The sequence below is a fragment of the Trichomycterus rosablanca genome, chromosome 1, assembly GCF_030014385.1.
Source record: "Trichomycterus rosablanca isolate fTriRos1 chromosome 1, fTriRos1.hap1, whole genome shotgun sequence".
Classification (NCBI taxonomy): Eukaryota; Metazoa; Chordata; class Actinopteri; order Siluriformes; family Trichomycteridae; genus Trichomycterus; species Trichomycterus rosablanca.
Genome location: NC_085988.1, coordinates 30,050,549 through 30,076,856, shown reverse-complemented (window position 1 = coordinate 30,076,856; position 26,308 = coordinate 30,050,549). Strand labels below are relative to the sequence as shown.

At 39.9% G+C, this 26,308-nt stretch overlaps 1 protein-coding gene across 3 annotated transcripts in view; it reads left to right on the top strand.

The window, feature by feature from the left end:
- furinb (furin (paired basic amino acid cleaving enzyme) b) overlaps positions 1-26,308 on the top strand; it is a 195,222-nt gene that overhangs the window by 168,443 nt on the left and 471 nt on the right. For 2 of the 3 annotated variants that reach the window (XM_062991274.1, XM_062991264.1), the window contains 6 exons: positions 8,541-8,644; positions 8,736-8,853; positions 10,837-11,016; positions 11,643-11,767; positions 14,047-14,175; positions 22,126-23,444. In XM_062991274.1, the coding sequence (XP_062847344.1) occupies positions 8,541-8,644; positions 8,736-8,853; positions 10,837-11,016; positions 11,643-11,767; positions 14,047-14,175; positions 22,126-22,808 (1,339 nt within the window). In that variant the 3' untranslated portion in view covers positions 22,809-23,444. Of the gene's footprint in view, positions 1-8,540; positions 8,645-8,735; positions 8,854-10,836; positions 11,017-11,642; positions 11,768-14,046; positions 14,176-22,125; positions 23,445-24,308; positions 24,485-25,894; positions 25,944-26,308 lie in introns of those variants that run through there. The other variant, XM_062991282.1, reaches the window with a different exon arrangement.

Here is a 26,308-nt window from a genome sequence, read left to right as displayed (position 1 = left end):
TATTCAGTGAACTGGTTCAATCTTACACCGAAAAAACATTTACAAAATTTATTCCAAGAAAATCAGTGGGCGGCACAGTGGGTAGCACTGTCGCCTCACAGTAAGAAGGTCCTGGGTTCAATCCCCAGGTGGGGCGGTCTGGGTTGTGTGGGTTTCCTCTGGGAGCTCTGGTTTCCTCCCCACAAATGCAAGTGAGGTGAATTGGAGATACAAAATTGTCCACAACTGTGTTTGACATTAAACTTGTGAATCTTGTGTAACGAGTAACTACCATTTCTGTCATAAATGTAACCAGAGAGTAAAACATGACGTTAAAATCCTAATCAATAAATAAATAACTACACCACATATGACACAGTTATTGACACCCCTTAGAAACAAAATGTAAATTAAGCATTTTTTCATGACTTCCTGTTCCACTGGAGTATGTATATGAGGTGACACGAAGGTCAAATCCTCCTAGTCCGAGTGTTGACTTTCAGAAGTCACTGAATAATTAAAAATACATACTCTCCTGAAAATGTCCACAGTTAGGACAATCATTATAAGTCTAAATCAAGTGGAACTGTGACGGCCGCTCAGGTGGTGCAGCGGTAAAAACACACGCTGGAATCAGAGCTGGGATCTCGAATACACCGTATCGAATCTCAGCTCTGCCTGCCGGCTAAGGCTGAGAGGCCACATGAACAACGATTGGCCTGTTGTTCAGATATGGGTGGGATTATGCCGGATAGGGTCTCTCTCTCATAACTAATGCAATTACGACCTCTGCTGGCAGAGATGAGAAAAGAGTGCTCTCAGGGTGTGTCTCTCCGTACACAACACTGAGCTGCACTGCACTCATCAAAGTGTAGGTGATAAGATGCATACAGCTGCTGCCCATGTGTCGGAGGGGGCGTGGGTTAGCTTCATTCTCCTCAATCAGAGCAGGGATCGGCATTGGTGGAGAGGAAGCATGACACAATCGGGTAATTGGACGTGCTAAAAGGGAGAAAAGGGGAGAAAATGCATAAATAAAAAACATTTTTTTTAAGTGGAACTGTGACAAACTTGGCATAAAAAGAATGACTATGCTAAACAAAAAAAAAAATAATGCCTACCTTTAAGCATGATGGAGGTTCCAAAGGTTCCATGGATTCCAAAAACCATGGAAACCTCTTAGTGTACATGCCATCATAGACTCATCAAAAATGCCCAAAAACTTAAATGGGTCATCACTGGAACTTCCACAAGGACAATGATCTAAACATATGTACAGATCAACAGAAAAATTGTTTAGAGAACACAAAATCAAGCATCTGCCTAGGCCATCTTATTCCCATCTAAACCCTAACTCAGTGGTATGAGCTAAAGAGGAGAGAGGAGAGTGCATAAAAGAGGACCTAGGACCTTGAACAATCTGGAAAGATTCTGTAAGATAGAGTGGTCTCAAATTCCCTGTGCTGTATTCTCCAACTTTATGTAGGAGAAGACATATGTGTCATAAGTGAGTGCCATTTAATTAAATGCATGGCTGCCAATAATCATTAAAATGATTATGTAAAACTAATTATTTCTTAATGAAAGATTTTTTCCTCTGGATAAATTTACTTCAGTTAAAGGTTGGATTTTTCTCTTTTTTTCAGATTAAGCTAATTTGCCAAATAGTGAATTTCCTATAACCCTTTTTACTAATCTTGATCAGGAGTGACGGTAATTGTTTGCTTATTTTGAAATTATATTGTAACTTATCATTTTTGTGTGTTTAAAACATTTAGCACTTGTGTGTTAGATATTAGTGTCAGGATATATAAATAAAGCATGTGAATGTATTCAATAGATTTTAGAGCTATTTACAATTTCTTAAGTAATACTTTCACAGGTGAAGTCATAGATCAGGCATGCAACTGACTTGCTGATTCACTTAAGCTTTTTGGCAATATAGTAGTTTTGGCATCAGTAACGCTGTGCATCGTTGTTATTAGTAGTGTGTTATTTATGTTAAGCTCTTAAAAATCTCAGCAAATATTAGCAAACTGAGCTTTATTTTTTTTATTTAGAAGCCTGGTCTTGGCTAAGTGAGGTTTTGCATTGTTGTGATTGATGCAGTAAAGCTCGCTTAGGGCAGCAATTGTGCTAGAGCTTGGCCTGGTTCTCAAAAATGATAACAAATATCATATCAATTTCCAATAACTCTTCAGCAGCATTGAATTTTCTGCTAGTAAAACTGTGTGAATCATGGCAGAACAAACCAAAGCCACCATGCTTTTAAGCCTCATTTTATCATTTTAAGTATAGTATCATGCCATGAATGCCTATGTGATTATTTAATTTTATCTTACATAAATTTGTCTTAAATTTGTTGTTAAAATCCAAGAATTAAAGTTTTTAAGAAAATAACATTCATCTACAAAAAATAGGTCAGAATCATTCATTATTAATTTGTAATTAAATAGTTAATACGACAGAATCCTCACCCAGGATTACAACTGGAGAACTGCAGCAGAATTTTGAGATTACCAAGTCCCCACATTTATACTAAATGCTACTAAGACTTTGGGGCAGCACGGTGGCTCAGTGGGTAGCACTGTCGCCTCACAGCAAGAAGGTCCTGGGATCAATCCCCAGGCTGGGAGGTCCGGATCCTTTCTGTGTGGAGTTTGCATGTTCTCCCCGTGTCTGCTTGGGTTTCCTCCGGGAGCTCCGGTTTCCTCCCACAGTCCAAAGACATGCAAGTAAGGTGAATTGGAGACACTAAATTGTCCATGACTGTGTTTGATATTAAACTTGTGAACTGATGAATCTTGTGTAACCAGTAACTGTCATGAATGTAATCAAAGTGTGTAAAACACTTACTCACTTTCTTAACCAATTAGGGTCGCAGGGGGGTGCTGGAGCCTCTCCCAGTTTTTCAATGGGCGCAAGGCACACAGTAACACCACAGGGCAGACACACACACACATACACACACCCATTCACCTATAGGGCAATTCAGTGTCCACAATTAACCTGACTGCATGTTCATGGACTGGGAGAAAACCTACGCAGACACGGGGAGAACATGCAAACTCCACACAGAAAGGACCCGTACCGCCCTGTCTGGGGATCGAACCCAGGACCTTCTTGCTGTGAGGCGACAGTGCTAGCCACCATGCCGCCCAGTGTGTAAAACATGACATAAAAATCTGGGATCTGTGGTCAGATGACATTAAACGTTCAAGGTTTTTAGGTGGCTCTAAAGAAAACTAACCAACTCTATGGTGGGGGATCTGTGATGATTTAAAGCTGTTTGTCCTCCAAAGGTACTAAAATCACTAGGGTCTATTGCATAATTGGGGAAAATGGCTGTCTCTGGCAAGGAGCTAAAATTGGTTTGTCTTTGGATTCTCCAGTAGGAAATATTAAAAACATGAGTCCAATGGTTCACTTGAACAGAGAATAAAATTTTGCTAGGGTTATCCCTTTCCTCCACTAGTCCACAAGAGAGTATCTGGAAGATTTAGTGCAGTTGTGTTGTATTAAGTGTATTAACTATTAAGAAACGGCAATGAATGTGACAAAGCTTTATTTAATAATAAGATTTCCTTATTTTAATTACACTTTACATTTAATTAATTCTTTTAAATATTTAATGTGGAACTTAGCAAACTAACCATGAAGATTTTTGCATGACCTCCTTTGCCTGTCTTTATCAAGCATGGCAAAAAAAAATCTCGACCTACCAGCATGCAGTGATTCAGCAGCATTCAGTTCTAGTAATAGAAAACAACTCATTCATAATCTAAATCTTTAAATCAATGACAGTACGACATAAATAATCTTAATTGGCCACATTTTTGCTTCATGCTTGATGGTAAAATAACAGGATCTACTGTGCCTAATGAGATGGAGCATATTTCAAATGAGATCTGATTTATCATATCTTATTTTATATTGCTTGTTAAGTTCCAGGCTGAAAAGCAAGCGCTTGTTTTTAAAGCTTTCCTCGCATATCTGTTGACATATCCGTTTCACTAAATTTGCTGACTGTCTTACACATTTTAGTTTTTATTTATACTGAAGGATTAGAGTAAATAAATTTCACTGTGTGTCTGCTAAACCATCTGTTCAAGACTGTTTTTGCTCATTTCCTCCATAGTTGTCTTTGCATGTATATTAAGGAAACACATATCACACATCCGATTTTAATAAACAGAAGATTTAAGTTCAAAATGTTTACTGATGTAATTTGTTGAGAACAAAAAGATGGTCAATGGAAACCAACATCTTCAACCCACTGAGGCCTGGATTTAAATTCACACCAAAAATCAAAGTAAAAACGGAAATTACAAGCTGATCCAAATTGCTTGAATTTCCAGACCTGAATTAGGGCACTAGTGAGCTCCTGAACAGTCCGTGGCACTACCTGGCAGCATTGGATGCACTGATACATAACATCCCAGAGGTTCTAAATTAGATTTAGGTCTGGGAAACATGAGGGACAGTCAATGCCATCAATGTCTCTGTCATTAAATTTTTACATTTTCAGCATTTAGCAGACGCTTTCTTTAGCAACTTACAGTCTAAGCAATTGAGGGTTAAGGGCTTTGCTCAAGGGCCCAACAGTTTGCAACCTGGCAGTGGTGGGGTTTGAACCAGTGACCTTCTGCTTATTAGTCCAGGTCTTTAACCACTAGGCTACAACTGTCATGCCTACACACTGTAACTACATGAGGCAAGTCACTGTTTTGCACCAGGAGGAACTCAGGGCCCACTGCACCAGCATAAGGTCTGACTATGGCTTTAAGGATTTAATTCCTGAACCCAAAAGTAGTTAGGGTACCATTGGCTATCAGGTGAAGGTTTGTGTGATTATCCAAGGATATGCCACCCCACACCATCACTTACCCACCACCAAATCATTCTGAATGATGTTACAGGCAGCATAACGTTAACCATGGCATCTCCAGAATCCTTCAGGAACATGAACACCAGTAGTCCACTGGAGGTCGTTTTGTAGGGCTTTGGCAGTGCTTCTCCTGTTTCTCATAGCATAAAGGAGCAAATACCAGTTCTGCTTCTGGGTTGATGGCTTTACAACCCTATCTACTGTAGTTCTCCTTGTGTAATGGTCCATGTCCTGTTATCTCCTTCATGCTCTTGGAAGACACAGAAAACTTTGTTGTGACAACACGTATGGATGTGCCATCCTGGAGAAGCTGGACTATCTGTGCAACCTCAATGGTCTCTTTATTAGAAAAAAAAACTGAAAATACAGGACATTTTGTGCTGTAAAAATATACAGGGTGGGCCATTTATATGGATACACCTAAATAAAATGGGAATGGCTGGTGATATTAACTTCCTGTTTGTGGCACATTAGTATATGGGAGGGGGAAAACTTTTCAAGATGGGCGGTGACCATGGCGGCCATTTTGAAGTCGGCCATTTTGGATCCAACTTTAGTTTTTTCAATAGGAAGAGGGTCATGTGACACATCAAACTTATTGAGAATTTCACAAGAAAAACAATGGTGTGCTTGGTTTTAACGTAACTTTATTCTTTCATGAGTTATTTACAAGTTTCCGACCACTTATAAAATGTGTTCAAAGTGCTGCCCATTGTGTTGGATTGTCAATGCAACCCTCTTCTCCCACTCTTCACACACTGATAGCAACACCGCAGAAGAAATGCTAGCACAGGCTTCCAGTATCCGTAGTTTCAGGTGCTGCACATCTCGTATCTTCACAGCCAATCTTCACAGTATCTTAGACAATTGCCTTCAGATGACCCCAAAGATAAAAGTCTAAGGGGGTCAGATCGGGAGACCTTGGGGGCCATTCAACTGGCCCACGACGACCAATCCACTTTCCAGGAAACTGTTCATCTAGGAATGCTCGGACCTGACACCCATAGTGTGGTGGTGCACCATCTTGCTGGAAAAACTCAGGGAACGTGCCAGCTTCAGTGCATAAAGAGGGAAACACATCATCATGTAGCAATTTCAAATATCCAGTGGCCTTGAGGTTTCCATTGATGAAGAATGGCCCCACTATCTTTGTACCCCATATACCACACCATACCATCAATTTTTGTGTTCCAACAGTCTTGGAGGGATCTATCCAATGTGGGTTAGTGTCAGACCAATAGCGGTGGTTTTGTTTGTTAACTTCACCATTCACATAATAGTTTGCCTCATCACTGAACAAAATGTTCTGTGTAAACTGAGGGTCCTGTTCCAATTTTTGTTTTGCCCATTCTGCAAATTCAGTGCGCCGATCTGGGTCATCCTCGTTGAGATGCTGCAGCAGCTGGAGTTTGTAAGGGTGCCATTTGTGAGTAGCTAATATCCGCCGAAGGGATGTTCGACTGATGCCACTCTCCAGTGACATGCGGCGAGTGCTACGCTGTGGGCTCTTGCTGAATGAAGCTAGGACAGCCACTGATGTTTCTTCATTAGTGACAGTTTTCATGCGTCCACATTTTGGCAAATCCAACACTGAACCAGTTTCACGAAACTTGGCAAGCAGTTTGCTAACTGTAGCATGGGAGATGGGTGGTCTCGTAGGGTGTCTTGCATTGAAATCTGCTGCAATGACCCGGGTACTGCGTTCACCAGACATCAACACAATTTCTATCCGCTCCTCACGTGTTAACCTCTGCGACATGTCAATGGCTGTAAACAAAGAGAAGCTTGTAAATAACTCATGAAAGAATAAAGTTACGTTAAAACCATTGTTTTTCTTGTGAAATTCTGAATAAGTTTGATGTGTCACATGACCCTCTTCCCATTGAAAAAACTAAAGTTGGATCCAAAATGGCCGACTTCAAAATGGCCGCCATGGTCACCACCCATCTTGAAAAGTTTCCCCCCTCCCATATACTAATGTGCCACAAACAGGAAGTTAATATCACCAACCATTCCCATTTTATTTAGGTGTATCCATATAAATGGCCCACCCTGTAGATTAAACAGCTTATATAAGCTAAAGTGGCAGGTCTTTAGTGCGACCTGCCCTTACACTTGAGCAACAGCAAGAACCTGGATCTCTTAAACCTGAAGGAAGGGTGCCCAGGTGGCGCAGCGGGATATTCCGCTAGCACACCAGCACCGAGTTTCTGAACTCCTCGGTTCGAAACTCATTGTTGCCACCGGTCGGCTGGGTGAAAGAGACGTCTGTGCAGAATGCAGGCGCGAGAAGATGAGGGCTGTACACGTGTCGTAAGAGGCGTGTACAGTGATGTGCTCTCCTTGAATGCAATCTGGTATCTTTCAGCAGCGGAAGACAAAATTGAGTGCACTAAATCTTGAGGAAAATGGGGGAGAAAATGGATTAAAAAAAAAATAATAAACCTAAAGGAAATGGAACCCTAACTAATGTCATTGCTAACACCTGTATTTGTCTTACTATTTCATGTCAAAATGACTCCTTTGAGAAAGACATGCTTACATTTGTTATATGAGTTTAATTCATCAGAAGCTTGCTAATCTGTATAAGATGAACTTTCAATCACATTGTTCTATTTAAAATGCCAACGATTACAGAATTTCACAGACATAAAATCATAATTTTGCATTTGCAGGGCCACTCAAAGGTAAACCAGCAAACACGCTGGATACTCAAGATGTGGCATTCAAGCTCTTATTAAGGAACTTGAAGAATCAGGAGTTTTTGAAGAGAAAAAAATAACTGAAAGGAAACTTTTCAAATCTGATGAAAAGTTTCTCAGAGTTTGTTCTTTGAAGACTGGAAGAGGTCCAGCAAGGACCTGGCTCAGCATCTGGCAACTTCAGAGAAAAGAATAAAAGAGCCTAAATCTTAAGAAGAACTCTTAGGAAGTGCTGAAAAAAGCTGATTACCTCAGAAAACTTCAGGATAGTTTCCTCAAAAGAGTTTAAGATGTGCTTACTGCCAAGGGAGACAATTTGTTTTGATTTTTTTTAATTCTGTGTACATATTTCTTGTCATTTCTGTTTGTAGCTTAATAAAGAGAAAAAAAATCATTTTATATACAGAGGGTTTGAAAAGTATTCATACCTTCTGGCTTTATGAAAACTTTTAGAGTTAAAAATTGATTTAAAAAACTGAAACTGAGGTATTTAGACCCTTAATTAAATGCTTTGTAGAAGTTTACAGCTTACAAATATACTTTCAAAATCAAACACACAATACACAAAAAGACAAGGGGTCTAAATACTTCCTTAATCCAGTGTACAATATAATTGTTAACCCACCTTAAAAGTAAATGGCACTTTTATGTGCCTTTTATGAGCCATGTGCTCTCTCGTATAGTACACCAGCTGATCGAATTAATGAATGCATATGCTGAGCCAAGTGTAGAGCAAAATGTTCACACAAGTAGATGCTCTATTGCTCTTTGGGGATTCTGGCCAAATAAGTGCTTGTAGCCCACTTTATGGTAGCAATTTGGAAGCTAAGCACTTGCTAATAGTGACTTTAATTTGAAATATACATATAGAAAGCACAGCATGCTGTATTATTATATTAGTCCTGTTTAGCATGAAGATGTATTCCAGTATCAGTTATGACATTACTTTGCTCATTACTTTCCTAATACAGTATGAATCTAACCTGGAGGGACATGCAACATCTGGTGATTAGATCGGCACATCCCACCCACCTCATTACAAATGATTGGAGGACCAATGGCGTGGGTCGCTTAGGTAAGTAACAGATCCTCTCCCCCAGGTGGGAATTGGAAACAGCTGTTTTGGCTCAGTGAACTGACCTTCTCTCTCTCCCACTCTCTGGCAGTGAGCCATTCCTATGGCTATGGTCTGCTGGATGCAAGTGTCATGGTGGCATTGGCCCAGAACTGGACCAGCATGGGGCCTCAGCACAAATGTGTAATCGACATGCTGACTGAGCCCAGGTAGGAAAGGTCAAAGCAGTGCACACCGGGTCTAGTGCCTGTGGATCATGCAGATTAGCATAGCTTATCTGAAAAACAAAAACAAAAACAACTTTGTACTTCTACAATTACTGACTGTAGTCCATCTGTTTCTCTTCATGGTTTGGTTGCCCCCTTTCACCCTGTTCTTCCATGGTCAGGACTCTCCCAGGACCACTACAGAGTAGGTATTATTTGGGTGGTGGATCATTCTCAGCACTGCAGTGAAACTGCCATGGTGGTGGTGTGTTAGTGTGTGTTGTGCTGGTATGAGTGGATCAGACACAGCAGCGCTGATGGAGTTTTTAAACACCTCACTGTCACTGCTGGACTGAGAATAGTCCACCAACCAAAAATATATCCAGCCAACAGCCCGTAAGCAGCGTTCTGTGACCACTGATGAAGGTCTAGAAGATGACCAACTCAAACAGCGGCAATAGATAAATGATCGTCTCTGCCTTTACATCTACAAGGTGGACCAACTAGGTAGGAGTGTCTAATAGAGTGGACTGTGAGTGGACACGGTATTTAAAAACTCCAGCAGCGCTGCTGTGTCTGATCCACTCATACCAGCACAACACACACTAACACACCACCACCATGTCATTGTCACTGCAGTGCTGAGAATCATCCACCACATAAAAAATACCTGCTCTGTGGGGGTCCTGACCATTGAAGAAACAGGTGATACTGGATAAAAAAGTATTTAGAGAAACAGATGAACCACAGTCAGTAATTGTAGAACTACAAAGTGCTTCTATATGGTAAGTGGAGCTGATAAAATGGACAGTGATTGTAGAAACAAGGAGGTGGTTTTAATGTTATGGTTGATCAGTGTATCTCTGCCACAGAGGCAAAGCAGCTAATCACAAAATCCTGCTGTTAAAAAAATGAAAAATGTTAAAAAAAGGAAAAATTATAAGCACATTCAGCATAATAGTTCTAGTTAGTGCACTTCTTTGTGTTTAAATAAAGAAAATGGTAATAAAAAACACAGCACGGAGAGTTAGGGAAACAAACATTGGCTGTGTTTTTCATAGTGACTGATCAGAGCAAACAAGCAGAGTAAATAATCAAAAGCTAGAGTAAATAAGTATCAGTAACATATTACTGGGGTGCATGAAATGCCAGAATAAAACCTTTTTATTGCATTGTAAGTGGTATGCTTCTATGATGGTTATAACTACATTAGTCCCTCATATTATAAATAAGCATTGTTAATGGGTAATTAATTAATAAGGAAAGCTTATGTAACACAGTAGTAAATATGCTCCTGTCCCAACTTTTTTTATTGAAACTCTTTAGACATGGAATGAGCATATATAATTCAAGTCAAAAAGGGACCTTTGTACCTTTGCTCAAATGGTGATCAGTTTTTTAAATTCTCTGTAAATGTAGCAAATTTAAGCAGATACACATTCTGCTCAAGGGTTTTGCTTAAAGACAAATTCTATCTTCAGTGATAAAAATAACATTTTATTCTGTAACAATATTGTTGTCTGGGGCGGCACAGTGGCTCCGTGTGTAGCACTGTCGCCTCACAGCAAGAAGGTCCTGGGTTCGATCCCCAGGTGGGGCAGTCTGGGTCCTTTCTGTGTGAAGTTTGCATGTTCTCCCCGTGTCTGCATGGGTTTCCTCCGGGTGCTCCGGTTTCCTCCCACAGTCCAAAAACATGCGGTCAGGTTAATTGGAGACACTGAATTGCCCTATGGGTGTGTGTATGTGTGTATCCAGGGTGTTACTGTGTGCCTTGCACCCATTGAAAAGCTGGGACAGGCTCCAGCACCCCCCGCGACCCTAATTGGATAAGCGGTTAAGAGAGTGAGTGAGTGAGTGAATATTGTTGTCTGCTGCTTGTAAGCTATGGGAAAAGGTTATGAGCAAAGGTACAGAGGTCTCTTTTTGACTCACTGTGTATATAGAGTTATTGCATACCTGACCTGTGCTGTTCTTTATATGTTGCAGGGACATTAGAAATCATCTGGTGTTCAGTAAAAGTGTAGACGCCTGTTTAGGGCTGCCTGACTTTGTGAGTTCTTTGGAGCATGTGCAGGCCAGACTCACATTGTCATACACACACAGAGGAAACCTGGCCATCCACCTCATCAGCCCTCCAGGGACCCGCTCCACACTGCTGGCACCCAGGTGACCAACTCCCCAAACTTATACACATACTTCATAATTCATATACAGTTCATTAAAATAAAAGTAATGCCATGCATTGGTTTAATATGTGTATGTACAATATATACGAGGGTTCCTCAAAAGGTTTTCTCACTTTTTTTAACTTAATTTATTAAGCATTTCAAAAACAAATGACATTACTTTTCTACATAGTCACCCTCCGATGTATTTTTCCCAGCATCATACCAACTTTTTAATGCCATCAGCAAAAAATGTTTTTTTTAGTCACCACTGCTTTCTCATCATCATCACATGAACACTTCTTAAAGCTTCTTCGAGCGGTCCAAAAAAGTGAAAATCAGATGGAGCTATATCCGGACGATAGGCTCTCTCTCAGTCTCTCAGACACAACCAAACACTACTTCCCCTGCCCTCACCGTTTACAACGAAAATATAAAAGTGCAGAAACTTTTTGAAGATTCCTCGTATATGTAGATACACATCCTAACCTAAATGGGGTTTGTATTTGACTAATTTATTGATTTAGTGAATTTAAATGTGTCCATTAAATTATTGCCTGTCAGTTATATTTTACATGTTAATTGTGTTTGCCTGTGTGTGTGTGTGTGTGTGTGTGTATGGCACAGGCCCCAGGACAACTCGGCTGAAGGTTTTAACGACTGGGCCTTCATGACCACACATTCGTGGGATGAGAATCCTCAGGGAGAGTGGACATTGGAAATAGAGAATGTAGCCAGCCTTAATGATTATGGTAAAATTCAAGACTGTATAATACATATTTATAATACTGTACATATTAATAGTCATAAAAGACTACTTTTGCCTAGGATTTATACCAGCCTTGCAGGAGCACAAACAACTGATTGAAATTGAAGATGTGGAGTCAGGTGTAACTCCTTCATGTCTAGTATGAATATCTTCAGCCATACTCACCAGTTATGCAATACCAGTAGCAAAAGGCTGGTCATCACTTATCTGAATATCAGTCCCAATATCTGAATTCTGGAGGCTCAGGATGTTTGTTCTAGATGTCTGTGCTTGATTGATTTTTAAGTCCCATGTCTGGTTAAAACACTATTACAATTTATGCTTGATTTTTTGAAAGACTTTTTCTTTTTTTTATTCTTTCCCCATCTACACAAGCTGTTCATCTGCTTACTGGTAATTCTTTGCCCTGCCCCATGATAATGCCAGTCTCTAGTATGTACCATCAATATTCCTTTCATTCTCTGTATTGCTCTAACAAGATGCCTATTAATATCTGGTCAGTAGGGCTGCTATTTGGAAGGTGTAGACTATATGCCAAAATAAAGTGGCCAGTAAGTGTTTAAAATCAGCTTTGTTTTTTTAGTGCAGCTTTCTCTGGCAGTCTACGTCATCATGTTTCCAGAGTAAATGCAACATTTGCTCATCTCTGCTTGCAAATAAAGTTACAGGACTATTAACATGCACATGTTATACAGCACAACATATTACTTGTTTAAATGATCTCAAAACATGATAAATTTACAGATAAATAAGTCAATGCTGCAGGTCAGGCATCTACACAGACATGATTGGCTGTGTTTGAAGGAGGCTGGCCCAAGCCCTGCAGTGGATTGGCACCCTGTCCAGGTTGTTCCTGCTTTGAGCCCAGTGTATTCCATTGAGAAATAGACACTTGGGCCTATAGTTAAATGTAATTGTTGTGCACCACCACCCCCTTCCCCCCCCCACACACACACAGCAAGTATTGCAATGCTAATTGCAGAGCACATGACAGCCTTATTGACTTATTTTGTGACATCTGACTTTAAAATGTTTTTGTTAAAATTGGGGTGTTCTTTTAGATGATGATGAATGATTTCTCAGTAAAACCTAATTTTCTGTTGGTTATTTTGTACTTTCCTTTCTTTAGCCAGACGTTCAGCACATAATAGCTGCTAAACATCAGTTTATTTGTTTCTTTTTTTTTCTTTTTTCTGGTGTTTCTTGTTTCTTTTTTATCCATTTGCTCCCAAAATAGTTGTTTCCAGTTCCCTCCCATTGAAATCCGGCCTCTAGCATTGCCCCCACACTGGTCAAGGAGGTCACAAGGCCCCACTGACAAATGTATTCACCAGTCGCATCCTTTCACTTGTCCACAATAGAGTCTCAGAGAGAGGCTCTCCAGATCATCCATTGCTAGTGCAGGCGCCTTAACCAGACAGCAGAGGCTGCGATTGTACTGCCACAAAAAATTTCTGCCCACTATCATCTCAAAATGTGTGCGACCATTCTATTTAGCTGATAGCACAACTAAGATTCAAACTTGGATCTTAACAGTGGTTGGCTAGCGCATTAGACTGCTGCTTCACCCAAGAGCCGGGTTTATTAGCTGTTCCGCTAAAACACAAGTGTCAAAGGTTGAGTACCCTTGCTTTAATGATATCTATCTTGGTATAAGCTTGAGTCAAATGAAGTCTAAAATGAAATTTGGCTTGAAAGCTTGGAATGGCTGAATTTACTAGCTGCATTTCTGGCACCAACTGGCTGCTACACCCCTGACTTTAGCTATTATCGTGTTGGCACTACTCAGTCGTGTATTTAATATAACTGTGTTGTTTCCCAGTCCTTGTGAAGACTTTTGCATAATTAGATTGCATATTAGATTTACTATAATTTATCATTTGACCTTTATTATTTTGTTATTTATTATTTTGTTTAAAATAAAAAAACAGCTAGTGAAGAAGAAATTCTTTCTCAACCTCACCTAGTGTACAGTATGCATAATGTCACTGCTCCCAAGTGAGCCAGGTCGTTCTGTGCTGGCACTCTTTGATGGCAAACTGAGGGCATTTCACCCTGCAGCATGTATTTGGAAATAGAAATGTCTTGTGTTGCCAGAATGGATTTGTTAAGAGATGGATTACGATCAGGCTTTGGCCAGGCCAGCTCACAAAAAAACATTGATTTGAACCAACACCATTTTCTTTTGTTTTCTCTCTACACCATTAAGTCTCAAATCACATATAAACCACATATATCACTTCCTTTCTTCTACTCCCGCAGGTGTTCTTTCACAGTTTACACTCATCCTATATGGAACAGGTTCCAGTGCTATGGACTCAGGTGGCTATGACTTCAGCAGGCCATCCAACAACAGCTGTAAAACCTTCGATGCCCAACAGATCTGCATTGGTAAGAACAGACTAATATGCTAGGACACACACACACACATTTCTATCAGTCCTGATAAGTCTCTTTTATCAGCTTTCCGGCTCTTTTATTATAAATATGTACTTGTTGAGAATATTAAACCACCACAGAGAGCAACTGTCAGAAAAAACTACTAAAAATGCAAATTGTTTTGAGAGGAAAACAGCTATTAAAGTGATTGTTCCTGTTTGGTCTTAATGAGGAAGTATTTACTAATGGTCTTCTCCTGAGACAAATCATTGCAGCACTACTGATGTATCTCTATTGGCAGCAGTAATGAATGGACGCTTTTAGGTCTTAGTATTGACAATACTCTTTGTAATTGATATTACATTGGTCAAATACAACAGAGATTTGTATGAGAGTTCTTTAAAAAGTTTCCACACTTTTTTAAACTATATCTTTTCTGCATAGTCACCTTCTGATGCATTTTTCCCAGCGTCGTACCAACTGTTTAGTGCCATCAGCAAAAAATGTTTTTGATTGACCACGTAGCCACTGATGCACCACTCCTTTCACATCATCATCACATGAAAATCTTCTTCCCCTTTTTTGAGCGGTCCAAATGGTGCTAATTTCGTACTATGAGCTCTAAGACACGACCAATTACTACTACTCACGCCCTCACCGTTTCCAGCAAAAATATAAAAGTGTGGAACTTTTTTGAAAATCCCTCATAATTTATTATGTAATATACACTGATCAGCCATAACATTAAAACCACCTCCTTGTTTCTACACTCGCTGTCCATTTTATCAGCTCCACTTACCATATAGAAGCACTTTGAAGTTCTACAATTACTGACTGTAGTCCATCTGTTTCTCTACATACCTTTTTAGCCTGCTTTCACCCTGTTCGTCAATGGTCAGGACCCCCACAGGACCACCACAGAGCAGGTATTATTTGGGTGGTGGATGATTCTCAGCACTGCATTGACAATGACATGGGTGGGGGTGTGTTAGTGTGTGTTGTGCTGGTGTGAGTGGATCAGAAAAACTCCAGCAGCGCTGCTGTGTAAGTACTGTGTCCACTCACTGTCCACTCTATTAGACACTCCTACCTAGTTGGTCCACCTTGTAGATGTGAAGTCAGAGACGATCGCTCATCTATTGCTGCTGTTTGAGTTGGTCATCTTCTAGACCTTCATCAGTGGTCACAGGATGCTGCCCACAGGGCGCTGTTGGCTGGATGTTTTTGGTTGGTGGACTATTCGCAGTCCAGCAGTGACGGTGAGGTGTTTAAAAACTCCATCAGATGGACTACAGTCAGTAATTGTAGAACTACAAAGTGTTTCTATATGGTAAGTGGAGCTGATAAAATGGACAGTGAGTGTAGAAACAAGGAGGTGGTTTTAATTTTATGGCTGATCGTGTATGTCGTTTTAGTGTAAACTAAACTTCTTTCAAGTGGTTAATTGCTTTTCTTAACACTCATTTTACTTGCAGCAAGAACCAAAACAAGGGACAAGGGAAACTATCTTTGTCGCCTTTTGTCTTAGTTATTTGATATTCTCCCCTGCATATTTCCATTTTAAATAGATGCACGATGACTTTTGCAAAAACAAAAATATGGCTAAACAAAAAAAAACTATTAAGAAAAAAATAGACATTAATAACATTAATAAGTCAAATTTATATTTTATTGAATATATGTTTATACAATACATTAATTAATCAGCTTATTTAAATTGTTTTTTAAAGGGGTTAAATTACTTGGTTTAATAATTGTAACCTTTTGTCTAGAACATTTTTTGGCTTTATGGTTAATTCTTTTCATCACTGAATGGCGATTCAAATTGTAATACTTAAACACAGCCATCTGCTATCAAAAACAAAGCACACAGCTTCACCTTTGACTTCAGTAAATAAATACTTAACAAGTACATGTCTTGTTAAAAACTCTACATGAGCTGACATTTTTGAAGGCTAACTGCTAATCTCCTCTAAGCTCTGTTCACCAACACATTACAGTGAAGCTGCATACACTCACATACGCACAAACTTACTAACATATGTCAATTGAAAAAATAGCAATTCCTTCAAAATAAGTACAATGTCATTGTATTGCTTGTATGATGTACACTTATTTACGTTTGATTCCTGAATACCGTCGACCTTACCGTCGGCCGGTCGGGGACAGCGAAAGGGCCGGGTGTTGATCTGTACAATGCCCAGGTCTGATCCAGCCCTTAGTCTCTTCTGTGGTGTGTCTGTCAATTACCGAAATGAGAAGAAAACAGCTAAAGGCTGAATGTAGCATGGGTGGTACAGCTGAATTAAAACAAATTTGCAAAGAAGAGCCTCCACATTGATGTAAAAGAATCCCATCATTCAATTTTGTACATTGTAAGTGCAGACAATGCAGAATCCCATCATTCAGTTCTATACATTGTAAGTGCAGACACCGAAAAAATCCCATTATCCAATTCTATACCATGTAAGTGCAGAGGCCACAGAATCACGTCATCCAGCAGGAACGTCATCCAGCAGGAACGGCATTGTTGGCATGGCATTTTGTAGGCTTCAACCTCAGGTGTGTTAAAGGGTTCATGTCAGAGCCACAATGGAAAAAAGAAAACAAAACGTAGTTAAAATGTATTATGAGCAAAATCATTAATGTACAATGTCAGTACAATGTCAATTAAGCAGAGAATAGCATGAGACTCTGGCACCCCTAATAACAGCATAACTAAAAGGGTGAACTAGGAGGTTACACAGTTTCCTCATCAGAGCCCATTTGCCCTACCATCCACGATCCTGAGTGATCTCACGAGAAAGACAGAACAGCAGCAAATCCCTGATCACTACAAATGTCTATAAACTTGAACCCCGAGCTCTGCGTCTTTGTCTATAGTTGGGGTGGCCAGTCCCAGTCCTAGGATTCAAAATCAGGTGCAGCCTGATGAGAACATATCTTAACCACGCCAGAATTGTGACAGAACATGACCAGACGCCCATGATCAAAGCCATACATCCCTGGTTTGGGAAGACTAATCAAAAGCCTGAGTAAATAAGTGTGTTTTCAGTCTGGACTTGAATACTGAGACTGTGTCTGAATCATGAACAGAGGTGAGAAGAGTATTACCAAATTGTAAAGCTAAGTAAGAAAATACTCTTCCCCTTTTGGACAATGTAGATTTATTGATTCAGTTACTTTTTTTTTTTTTTTTTAGTTTTTAACAATATACACTATATTGCCAAAAGTATTCGCTCGTCTGCCTTCACACACATATGAACTTGAGTGATGCCTCATTCTTAATCCATAGGGTTTAATATGATGTTGGCCCACCCTTTGCAGCTTTAACAGCTTCAACTCTTTTAAAAAGGCTTTCCACAAGATTTAGGAGTGTGTTTATGGGAATTTTTGACCATTCGTTCAGAAGCGCATTTGTGAGGTCAGACACTGATGTTGGACGAGAAGGCCTGGCTCGCAGTCTCCAATTCATCCCAAAGGAGTTCTATCAGGTTAAGGTCAGGACTCTGTGCAGGCCGGTCAAGTTCTTCCACACCAAACTCCCTTATCCATGTCTTTATGGGCCTTGCTTTGTGCACTGGTGTGCAGTCATGTTGGAACAGGAAGGGGCCATCCCCAAACTGTTCCCACAAAGTTGGGAGCATGGAATTGTCCAAAATCTCTTGGTATGTTGAAGCATTAAGAGTTCCTTTCACTGTAACTAAGGGGCCGAGCCCAACTCCTGAAAAACAACCCCACACCATAATCCCCCCTCCACCAAACTTGGCAAAATGCAGTCAGACAAGTACCGTTCTCCTGGAAACCGCCAAACCTACCACTTCGTGGCTGAGTTGCTGTCTTTCCCAATTGCTTCCACTGATAGTATAATACCCCTGACAGTTGACTGTGGAATATTTAGTAGCGAGGAAATTTCACAACTGGACTTGTTGCACAGGTGGCACCCTATCACGGTACCACACTGAAATTCACTGAGCTCCTGAGAGCGACCCATTCTTTCACAAATGTTTGTAGAAGCAGTCTGCATGCCTAGGTGCTTGGTTTTATACACCTGTGGCCATGGAAGTGATTGGAACACCTGAATTCAATGAATTGAATGGGTGAGTGAATACTTTTGGCAATATAGTGTACATTGGCACAAAGCAGCTTTACAGAGGCCCAGACTTAAGCCACAAATAAACAAGCCAAATATGAAAGTGGTAAGGAGCAGCTCCTTCAAATGCTAAAGGTTCAAAAGGGGAACATATCTCCTCTGGGCAACACCAGGCAGTGAGATTAAGTTCTCGATGAATTCTAGTTCAAGAAAAAATAAATGGAAGGCAATCAGTGCTGAGGTAAAAATGCTGTAACAAAGGCTATTTCTCCACAGAAACCAAATCTATTGCAAACAGCTCTTTTGTGGCTTTTGTTAGGGGGTTTTTCAGGCAGACATGTACAAAGCAGGTAATATACCAACTACAAAACTGAACTGTTCACAAGCACACAATAACAACATAAAGTCTCTCAAGCTCCCTGAAACAGCTTGACCACCCAGAAATCTTTGCATTAACAACTATTTACATAATGTCCATCTGTTCACCAATCAAAGTCTGATGGATGTGGCCCCATTACCCACTGATGTTATAATACTATATAAAACTGTTACATGTATCATGTTGTTGATAAAACAGTTTTTAAGCCTATTAAACTGGTGTAACTGGCGTACCAGTACTACAGCTGTTCCCATCAGCTTGGTACAAGCTTGGCAGTATTATGAAGATGCCGAATGTATTCAATTATGTCAGTTTTTTTAGGTAAATTGAAAAAAAAAAATCTGCAAAACTTCAAAAGACTTTAGTTGTTTTTTTTTTGACAGAGACACTAGACAAGAGATTTATCAGACAAGTGAATGACTATAGGGAGTTGGTCACATATCTCTTAGCACACAGCGTCCATTTTTTCCAAAAAAAGACCTGGAATGCTGATTTATCTGACCACAATACACGTTTCCACTGTGTGAAGCCCAGAGAAGTCAACGCCGCTTATGGTTAACATAAGGCTGGTTAACACAAGGCTTTTTTTTGCACAGTAAAGTATTAAGTGGCATTTGTGCATGTAACTCTGTATTGTAGTGCTTGACAAAGGTTTGCCAAAGTAATCCCTCACCCATGTGCTTATATCAGCTATTGTTGAGTGGCGGTTCTTGATGTAGTGCCGTCTGATGGATTGAAGATCACGGGCGTTCATCTTAAGCTTGCGCCCTTGGCCTTTACGCACTGAAATTCCTCCTGATTCCTTGAATGATTTAATGATATTATGCACTGTAGAGGGAGAAATATGCAAATCCCTTCCAATCTTTCTTTGAGGTTCATTGTTTTTAAACATTTCAATCATTTTCTCATGCATTTGTTGATAAATTGGAGATCCTCTGATCATCTTTGCTCATCAAAGACTCAGCCTTTCCTGGATGCTGCTTTTGTACCGAACCATGATTACAATCACTTGTTGACATCAACCATTTGGAATCACATCATTATTTAGTTTTTTCACCTCATTACTAGCCATAATTTGCCCCCGTCCGAAACTTTTTTGGAATGTGTTGCAGGCCTGAAATGCAGGAATGGAGGTATATTAACAAATAAAATGACGTTGAGCAGACAAAACATGAAATATCTTGGGTTCAAACTGTCTGCAATCAAATAAAAGTCAAAGTAAATGTAAGGAACACTGCATTTTTATTTTATTAGCATTTTCCATATTGTCCCAACTTTTTCTGATTTGGGGTTGTAAAACAATGACATGAGATTTTATCTTTGTTGCCTAAACTAGAAGCATACAAATAAGTGTACATTTCATGTATTTATAGAGCACATCGATTATGTGTCATGGTGTGTTTCAGTTTTTGAGATTGAATTGTATGTGTGGGTAGTAGAGATGTCCTGTCCTAAAAAAAAAAGCTCACAGAATCGGAGGTTGATCTCAGAATCTGTTTATATGACTCATGCCCTAGTCAAAGCTAATTTTAGAAGACCAGTAAAAAAGAATTGTAGAGATTCGCAAAGCTGTATAAACCTACAAAAGCATTCTGAAAACCTAAATGTTAATCAGTCCACAATAAAAACAAAAAATAAGTTACCAATATAAGAATTTTTTAACATTTACAGTTGCAAATGGGAATATTCAGCCTCTCAGTTTGGTTGACTTGTAAGTGTTTTTGGGGATGTCTTGCTAGAAAGTTCAGTTATCACTAAAGTTTAATTTCACTACAGAAGAAAATCAAACATCATTCTCCTCAAAGTGTCTTGGTATTTCTGTGAATCCATGATGCCAGTCAAACAGTCAAGATTGTCAGTTCCTGCAGCAGAAAAACATCCCCACATCATCACTGACCCACCTCCATGCTTGACTGTGGATATTATTCTTCTGGTCATTAGCTTCACCTTTCTTGCGGCAGACAAACCGCTGATTCATATGGTCAGATGGTTTTGATTTGTCACACGGCTATGTTCCAGAACTCTACAGGTCTATCCAGCTTTCTTCTGGTGTATCTCAGTCGACCCTTCTTATGGTTGCCACTGAAAGCCTTTATAAGGTCATCCTGCAAATCATTCATTTAACACAGGGTTTTTCTGTCCCTTGGGCGTTAATTCTCTCGAGATAGAAGTGTCTCTTCCTCACAGATTTGCCATCTCCTCTGTCCAGTCTGATAGACCAGCACACTTTTATCTCTTTCTTGGAACTTACCTTGTGTTGCTGCATTTTTTTTGAGCATCAGGGGAGAACCAACCTGGATGAGTCAACTGCCTCAGAGGCAGTGTGACAGCCCGGAGTGGATCCCACGTACTGGGCATTAATGTGGTGGGGTGCAGTTTGCTGTCCCCGACTTGTTCTTAGTTTCCTTTTTTTCCTCTTTATTCCGAGAACTGTCACAGGTGCTCGGAGTAGCTTGCCATATTGTGACAACCAGTTTTCATTTCTGCACTTTACCTTATTGCAGTCCACATGCTTTATTGGATGCGGCGGATGTTTTTGTGTCCTTCGAATGTGTTACTTTCCCATTACTTTTTTGTTTGTCGCCTTTTAGCCAAATATTGTTTACCTTGTTTTACCTTAAGCATCTTAATTATTGCAGACTATCCCTGCTGCTTGTGGAAATCCTTAATCCGCAAACCTACCCGTATTTCTAAGCCCATGTTGTTTTATTTATTACAGAATCATGTTGGTTTTTAATGCAGTGCCTCCTGAGGTATTGAAGGTCACTGGCATTCAATATTGGTTTTTAGCCTTGCCCTTTTACGAAACAAGCTTTCTCTGATCTTTTAAATCTTTTAACATTTTTATACTGCTATGTACTGTAAATGGTGAATTTCTTGCAGTCATATGTTAAGAAACATTGTTATTAAATTACTGCAGTATTATTAAACACAGTGTTCCACAAAGTGGTGAATCCCAACCCATTCTTGTCTGTAAACAACCCCAGCCCTTTGTTTATGTAGAAATTTATATCTGATCATTATAGTTCCAGAACAGGAGTTCCCAGTCTTATTCTGCCCCTGTACTTACTTTTTTAATGTTTTGCAGTCATCAACATGGGAATTAGGAAAAATATATTCCCCAATATCACATTTATCCCTTTTTTAATTAAATACCTGCAAAATACAGTTAACAAATTACTGCTTTGATTTTCTAAGTCCTAAAATAAGTTAGTAAGTACTCAACATGTAATTAGGCCAGGTGCATAAAACTATACTTTTAATTGTATACCATTACCAATGTGCAAAAATGACACACACCGTGCAGCACACACTCACCCATTTGTACGTTTTAGGAAGTGGTGAGTACCTGAAGTACACATGTGCCGACACAAATAAAACAGAAAGGTTCAAGGATCAAACCCAGGTCCCTAGTGTCGCCAGACACTTGTACATATTACATCTTGTTACATCTTGTAATAATCATTTCTTTGTGTGTGTTGGTTTACAGAGTGTTGCGCCGGTTCATGGCTCTACCTACAGGGCTGTGTGAAGTCGTGTCCTCCTGGCTTTACCGCAGGCCTTCAGCAACTCAACCTCTCTTTGGAAAACTGGGTGGAGCAGTCCTCTGTGCAGGCATGCCTTCCATGCCACACTGCATGCCTGACATGCTCTGGACCCAGTGAGTCTGAGTGCCTATCCTGCCCTCCTCACAGCCACTTGAAGGATAAAACATGCCTGCATCAAAACCAGGTGCAGCGTAACTCTCCCCTCAGCCCCACACTCAACAGTGAGAGAAAGAATGTAGCCAAATCAGACTCCAAAGTGCCAGAATCTGAAGGATCTTCACACATGCCTGTGCTGGTGGCCGTGCTCAGCTGCGCCTTTATCCTGGCTACATCTGCGACCGTTTTCATGCTGCTGCAGATGCACTCTGGGGCATCCGGAACCCAATTCTGCCGGAGGACCAAATTGCAGGTTACTGACTCGAGCGGCAGAGGTGTGCGAGTCGGGTTCGGGTTCGGATTCGGATTGGGACGGGATTGGACGAACAGCAGGGTATCGTACAGAGGGATCCCCACTGTATGTGGGGACGAGGATACTGCCAGGGGAGGGAATTCTGAATCAGAAACTGAAGAACTGGATAGTCAAAGTGAGAAGACCGCTTTTATAAGGACCCAGAGCGCACTCTAGTGCTCCCCAGACTCTTTTTTTAAATGCTTCTGTCTTCCTCTCACAGGATGAGAGAGCTACTCTAGGCAGTTCCTTTCTCTCTGTCTCTTGCACTGTTGCATCTCAGCTCTGCTCCACGTCCTGAAAGAGAGCAGATATGGGCAGGTAGGCAGGTGCGGGTCTGTTTGTAAAAAGGATTCAGTGCTGCAGTGTGAGTTATTCATGATATCGGACTTGAATCTTTGATGAATCCCAGCAGGACTTTCTGGCTGCAGAGTGCTGGAAGATCCTTTTATTTTGGCTTTAAATTCTCAGTTGTGGTTTGACTTGAGATTTAATGTGCGTACCCAGATTCATGTGCGTGACTGTAAATGCTAATGTCTCTTTTAGAGCTGAAAAGGGCTGAATTTACTCCAGTTGGTCTTTTATTATCAGTGGACTAGGCTGGATTTATGCACAACACATTTTTGATGAGTGAGTGGCCATAAAGTGCATACATATTAAGTGTAGGATTTAGTGTCATTGTTGCATTTTAAACTTGAGCTGGCAATCAGTTTCAGCCTATATGTCTTATCTCTTTCTATTTATGTAGGGATGTTTGCTGCATTACTACATTTGTGTTGTTATAGCCAGTAGAGATCTAAATAAAGCCAAGTGCACACTACATGACTTTCAAAAATCATTGTACTACTCACACTAAATCACTACACTACTGATTCTCAATGAGGAATCAAATACATGCTCTTTCACCAACCACCCTAAACCACCTGTTTAAAAATCCTACGGACACAAGGACAAAGAAAAAATATTAGTCCAGGTTTGATTAGGGTCGCGGTGAGTCAGCCACCAACAAAAAAAAAACAGAAACCAGAGTATGCAGTGGAAAATGATGTGGACACAGAAAGATTTAAAGATCCTCATTGACAGTGACTGGACGTGATGATCAAACCCAGGTCATTAGGACTCAGGCTGATGTGCACCACCCTCACTCTCACTATAAGCTATACTACACCAGATCATACTTAATGGGTGAAATAAGATGCGGTATCTTACTATTATGAACAACAGCACTATTTTTAAAACAGCAATATCTTTAAAAATTGTGGTTAAATTTAAATTTATAATATACTTTTAAATTTGGATAGAGAAATTAAAATTATATACACCGATCAGCCAAAACATTAGGATGACATTGCCGATGCCTATTGCAAAGCAAATGTGCACAAATCGCAGCCACGCTGGGCAGCTAAGACTCATTGATGCCAAAGGACATAAGGTCTATGGTGTGTGGTACAGACCAACAGAAGAGCTACTGTAGCTTTAATTGCTAAGACGAATACAATACTGATAGTGAGGTGAATGTGCCACATCATACAGGATATCAAATCTTTTTGTGTATGCAAATAATAGTCCCCATGCAAACTTCTGTCCACCATTGAAAGCACCTTTAATTGGCATGCAGGTATCTGAACTGGACATGGAAGAAGGTCAGCTGGTCTGATTAATCCTATTCTTTTCAAGGTCACGTGGACAGCCATGTGCATTTTTTAGCCTCAGAAGAGATGGCACCAGGACTCACCTCACAATGTACAGAAGATAAAGGACCTGCTGGTAATGTCTTGGTATCAGCTACAGCAGGACTTTCTCAGATGTCGTGTGGAGTTTATGTGTTGGTGGTGGCTTTGACAGCATATGAGGCAGGTGGTCCTAATTAGTGTATGTGACATTTTTGTCAATAGAACTGAATACTTATAAGTTTGAATACTAATGTTTCTGACTAATTACCATTTTATTATGTTAGGGATGTCATTGGAATCTTGGGATTTTATTGATTTATGCAACTTATTTAGTGACAAAATGTGCTGAACATTGAATCAGACAATGTATAGTCTTTTACAGGTGGGTTTTTCTAAAGATATGCTGGTTCAAAAACTATAAACAAGATTGTTAGTTTAGATTGTTAGTTTTGTGGGAAGCCATGCAACAAAGTGTTTATACACTGATCAGCCATAACATTAAAACCACATCCTTGTTTCTACACTCACTTCTACCATATAGAAGCACTTTGTAGTTCTACAATGACTGACTGTAGTCTATCTGTTTCTCTACATACTTTTTTAACCTGCTTTCACCCTGTTCTTTAATGGTCAGGACCCCCACAGAACCACTACAGAGTAGGTATTATTTAGGTGGTGGATCATTCTCAGCACTGCAGTGACACTGACATGGTGGTGGTGTGTTAGTGTGTGTTGTGCTGGTATGAGTGGATCAGACACAGCAGCACTGCTGGAGTTTTTTTAAATACCATGTCCACTCACTGTCCACTCTATTACACACTCCTACCTAGTTGAACCACCTTGTAAACGTAAAGTCAGAGACAATCACTCATCTATTGCTGCTATTGCTAAGTTGGTCATCTTCTAGACCTTCATCAGTGGTCACAGGACACTGCCCATGGGCGCTGTTGGCTGGATATTTTTGGTTGGTGGACTATTCTTAGTCCAGCATTGACAGTGAGGTGTTTAAAAACTCCAGCAGCGCTGCTGTGTCTGATCCACTCATACCAGCACAACACACACTAACACACCACCACCATGTCAGTGTCAATGCAGTGCTGAGAATCTACCACCCAAATAATACCTACTCTGTGGTGGTCCTGGGAGAGTCCTGACCATTGAAGAACAGCATGAAAGGGGGCTAACAAAGCATGCAGAGAAACAGTCAGTAATTGTATAACTACAAAGTGCTTCTATATAGTAAGTGGAGCTGATAAAATGAACAGTGAGTGTAGAAACAAGGAGGTGGTTTTAATGTTATGGCTGATCAGTGTATATAATTCAGCTTTTTGTATGTATTTGTGTTATTCAGCAGATTTTTAAAATGTGTATGTGCTCAAATCATTTAGTCACAACAACAATACTTACTAAATCACAGAAATACCAAGCCTCCTGTGTCATGTCCGTCTATTAATAAATCTTAACAAAGCTAAGATAAAAGCTAAGATAAGAGCTTGTTAATTTTTGTTATTCTTTACACAGCTTTACCTTTGAAAAAATGTGGAATAGACTAAGATTTTATTTCAGTGGTGAATGTTATTATTTCAAAAGGGGTTCTTGAAAATCATAAGGGACATCATGAAAGAGGCAGAAAGCAAAGGTATGTGTGATTCTAAAAACCTTGTGAAATAATTCTAGTGTTCTAGAAATTCTAGTTACTTTAGTATAAAGACTGAGCCTTTGATGAATCCTCCTTTTAAACATCATGGTACCTCTCCTTTTACCACTACTGTTTTTTTTTCATCCAGGCTTATTGTGGAAGGTTTCTAAAAGGTCTATCATGAATATTCTATGAACCTTTAACTTTAGTTCTACCCGTAAACTGACTTTTCTGAGTGGGTTGCAGGCATTAAACTGAAATTTGTTTATATTTATAAAATACAATCAAGTTAATCAGCCAGAACATTAAAAGTGTTTTTTTGTACATTGTCAGTAAAATACAGGCTCAAAATACCTTTTTCTATA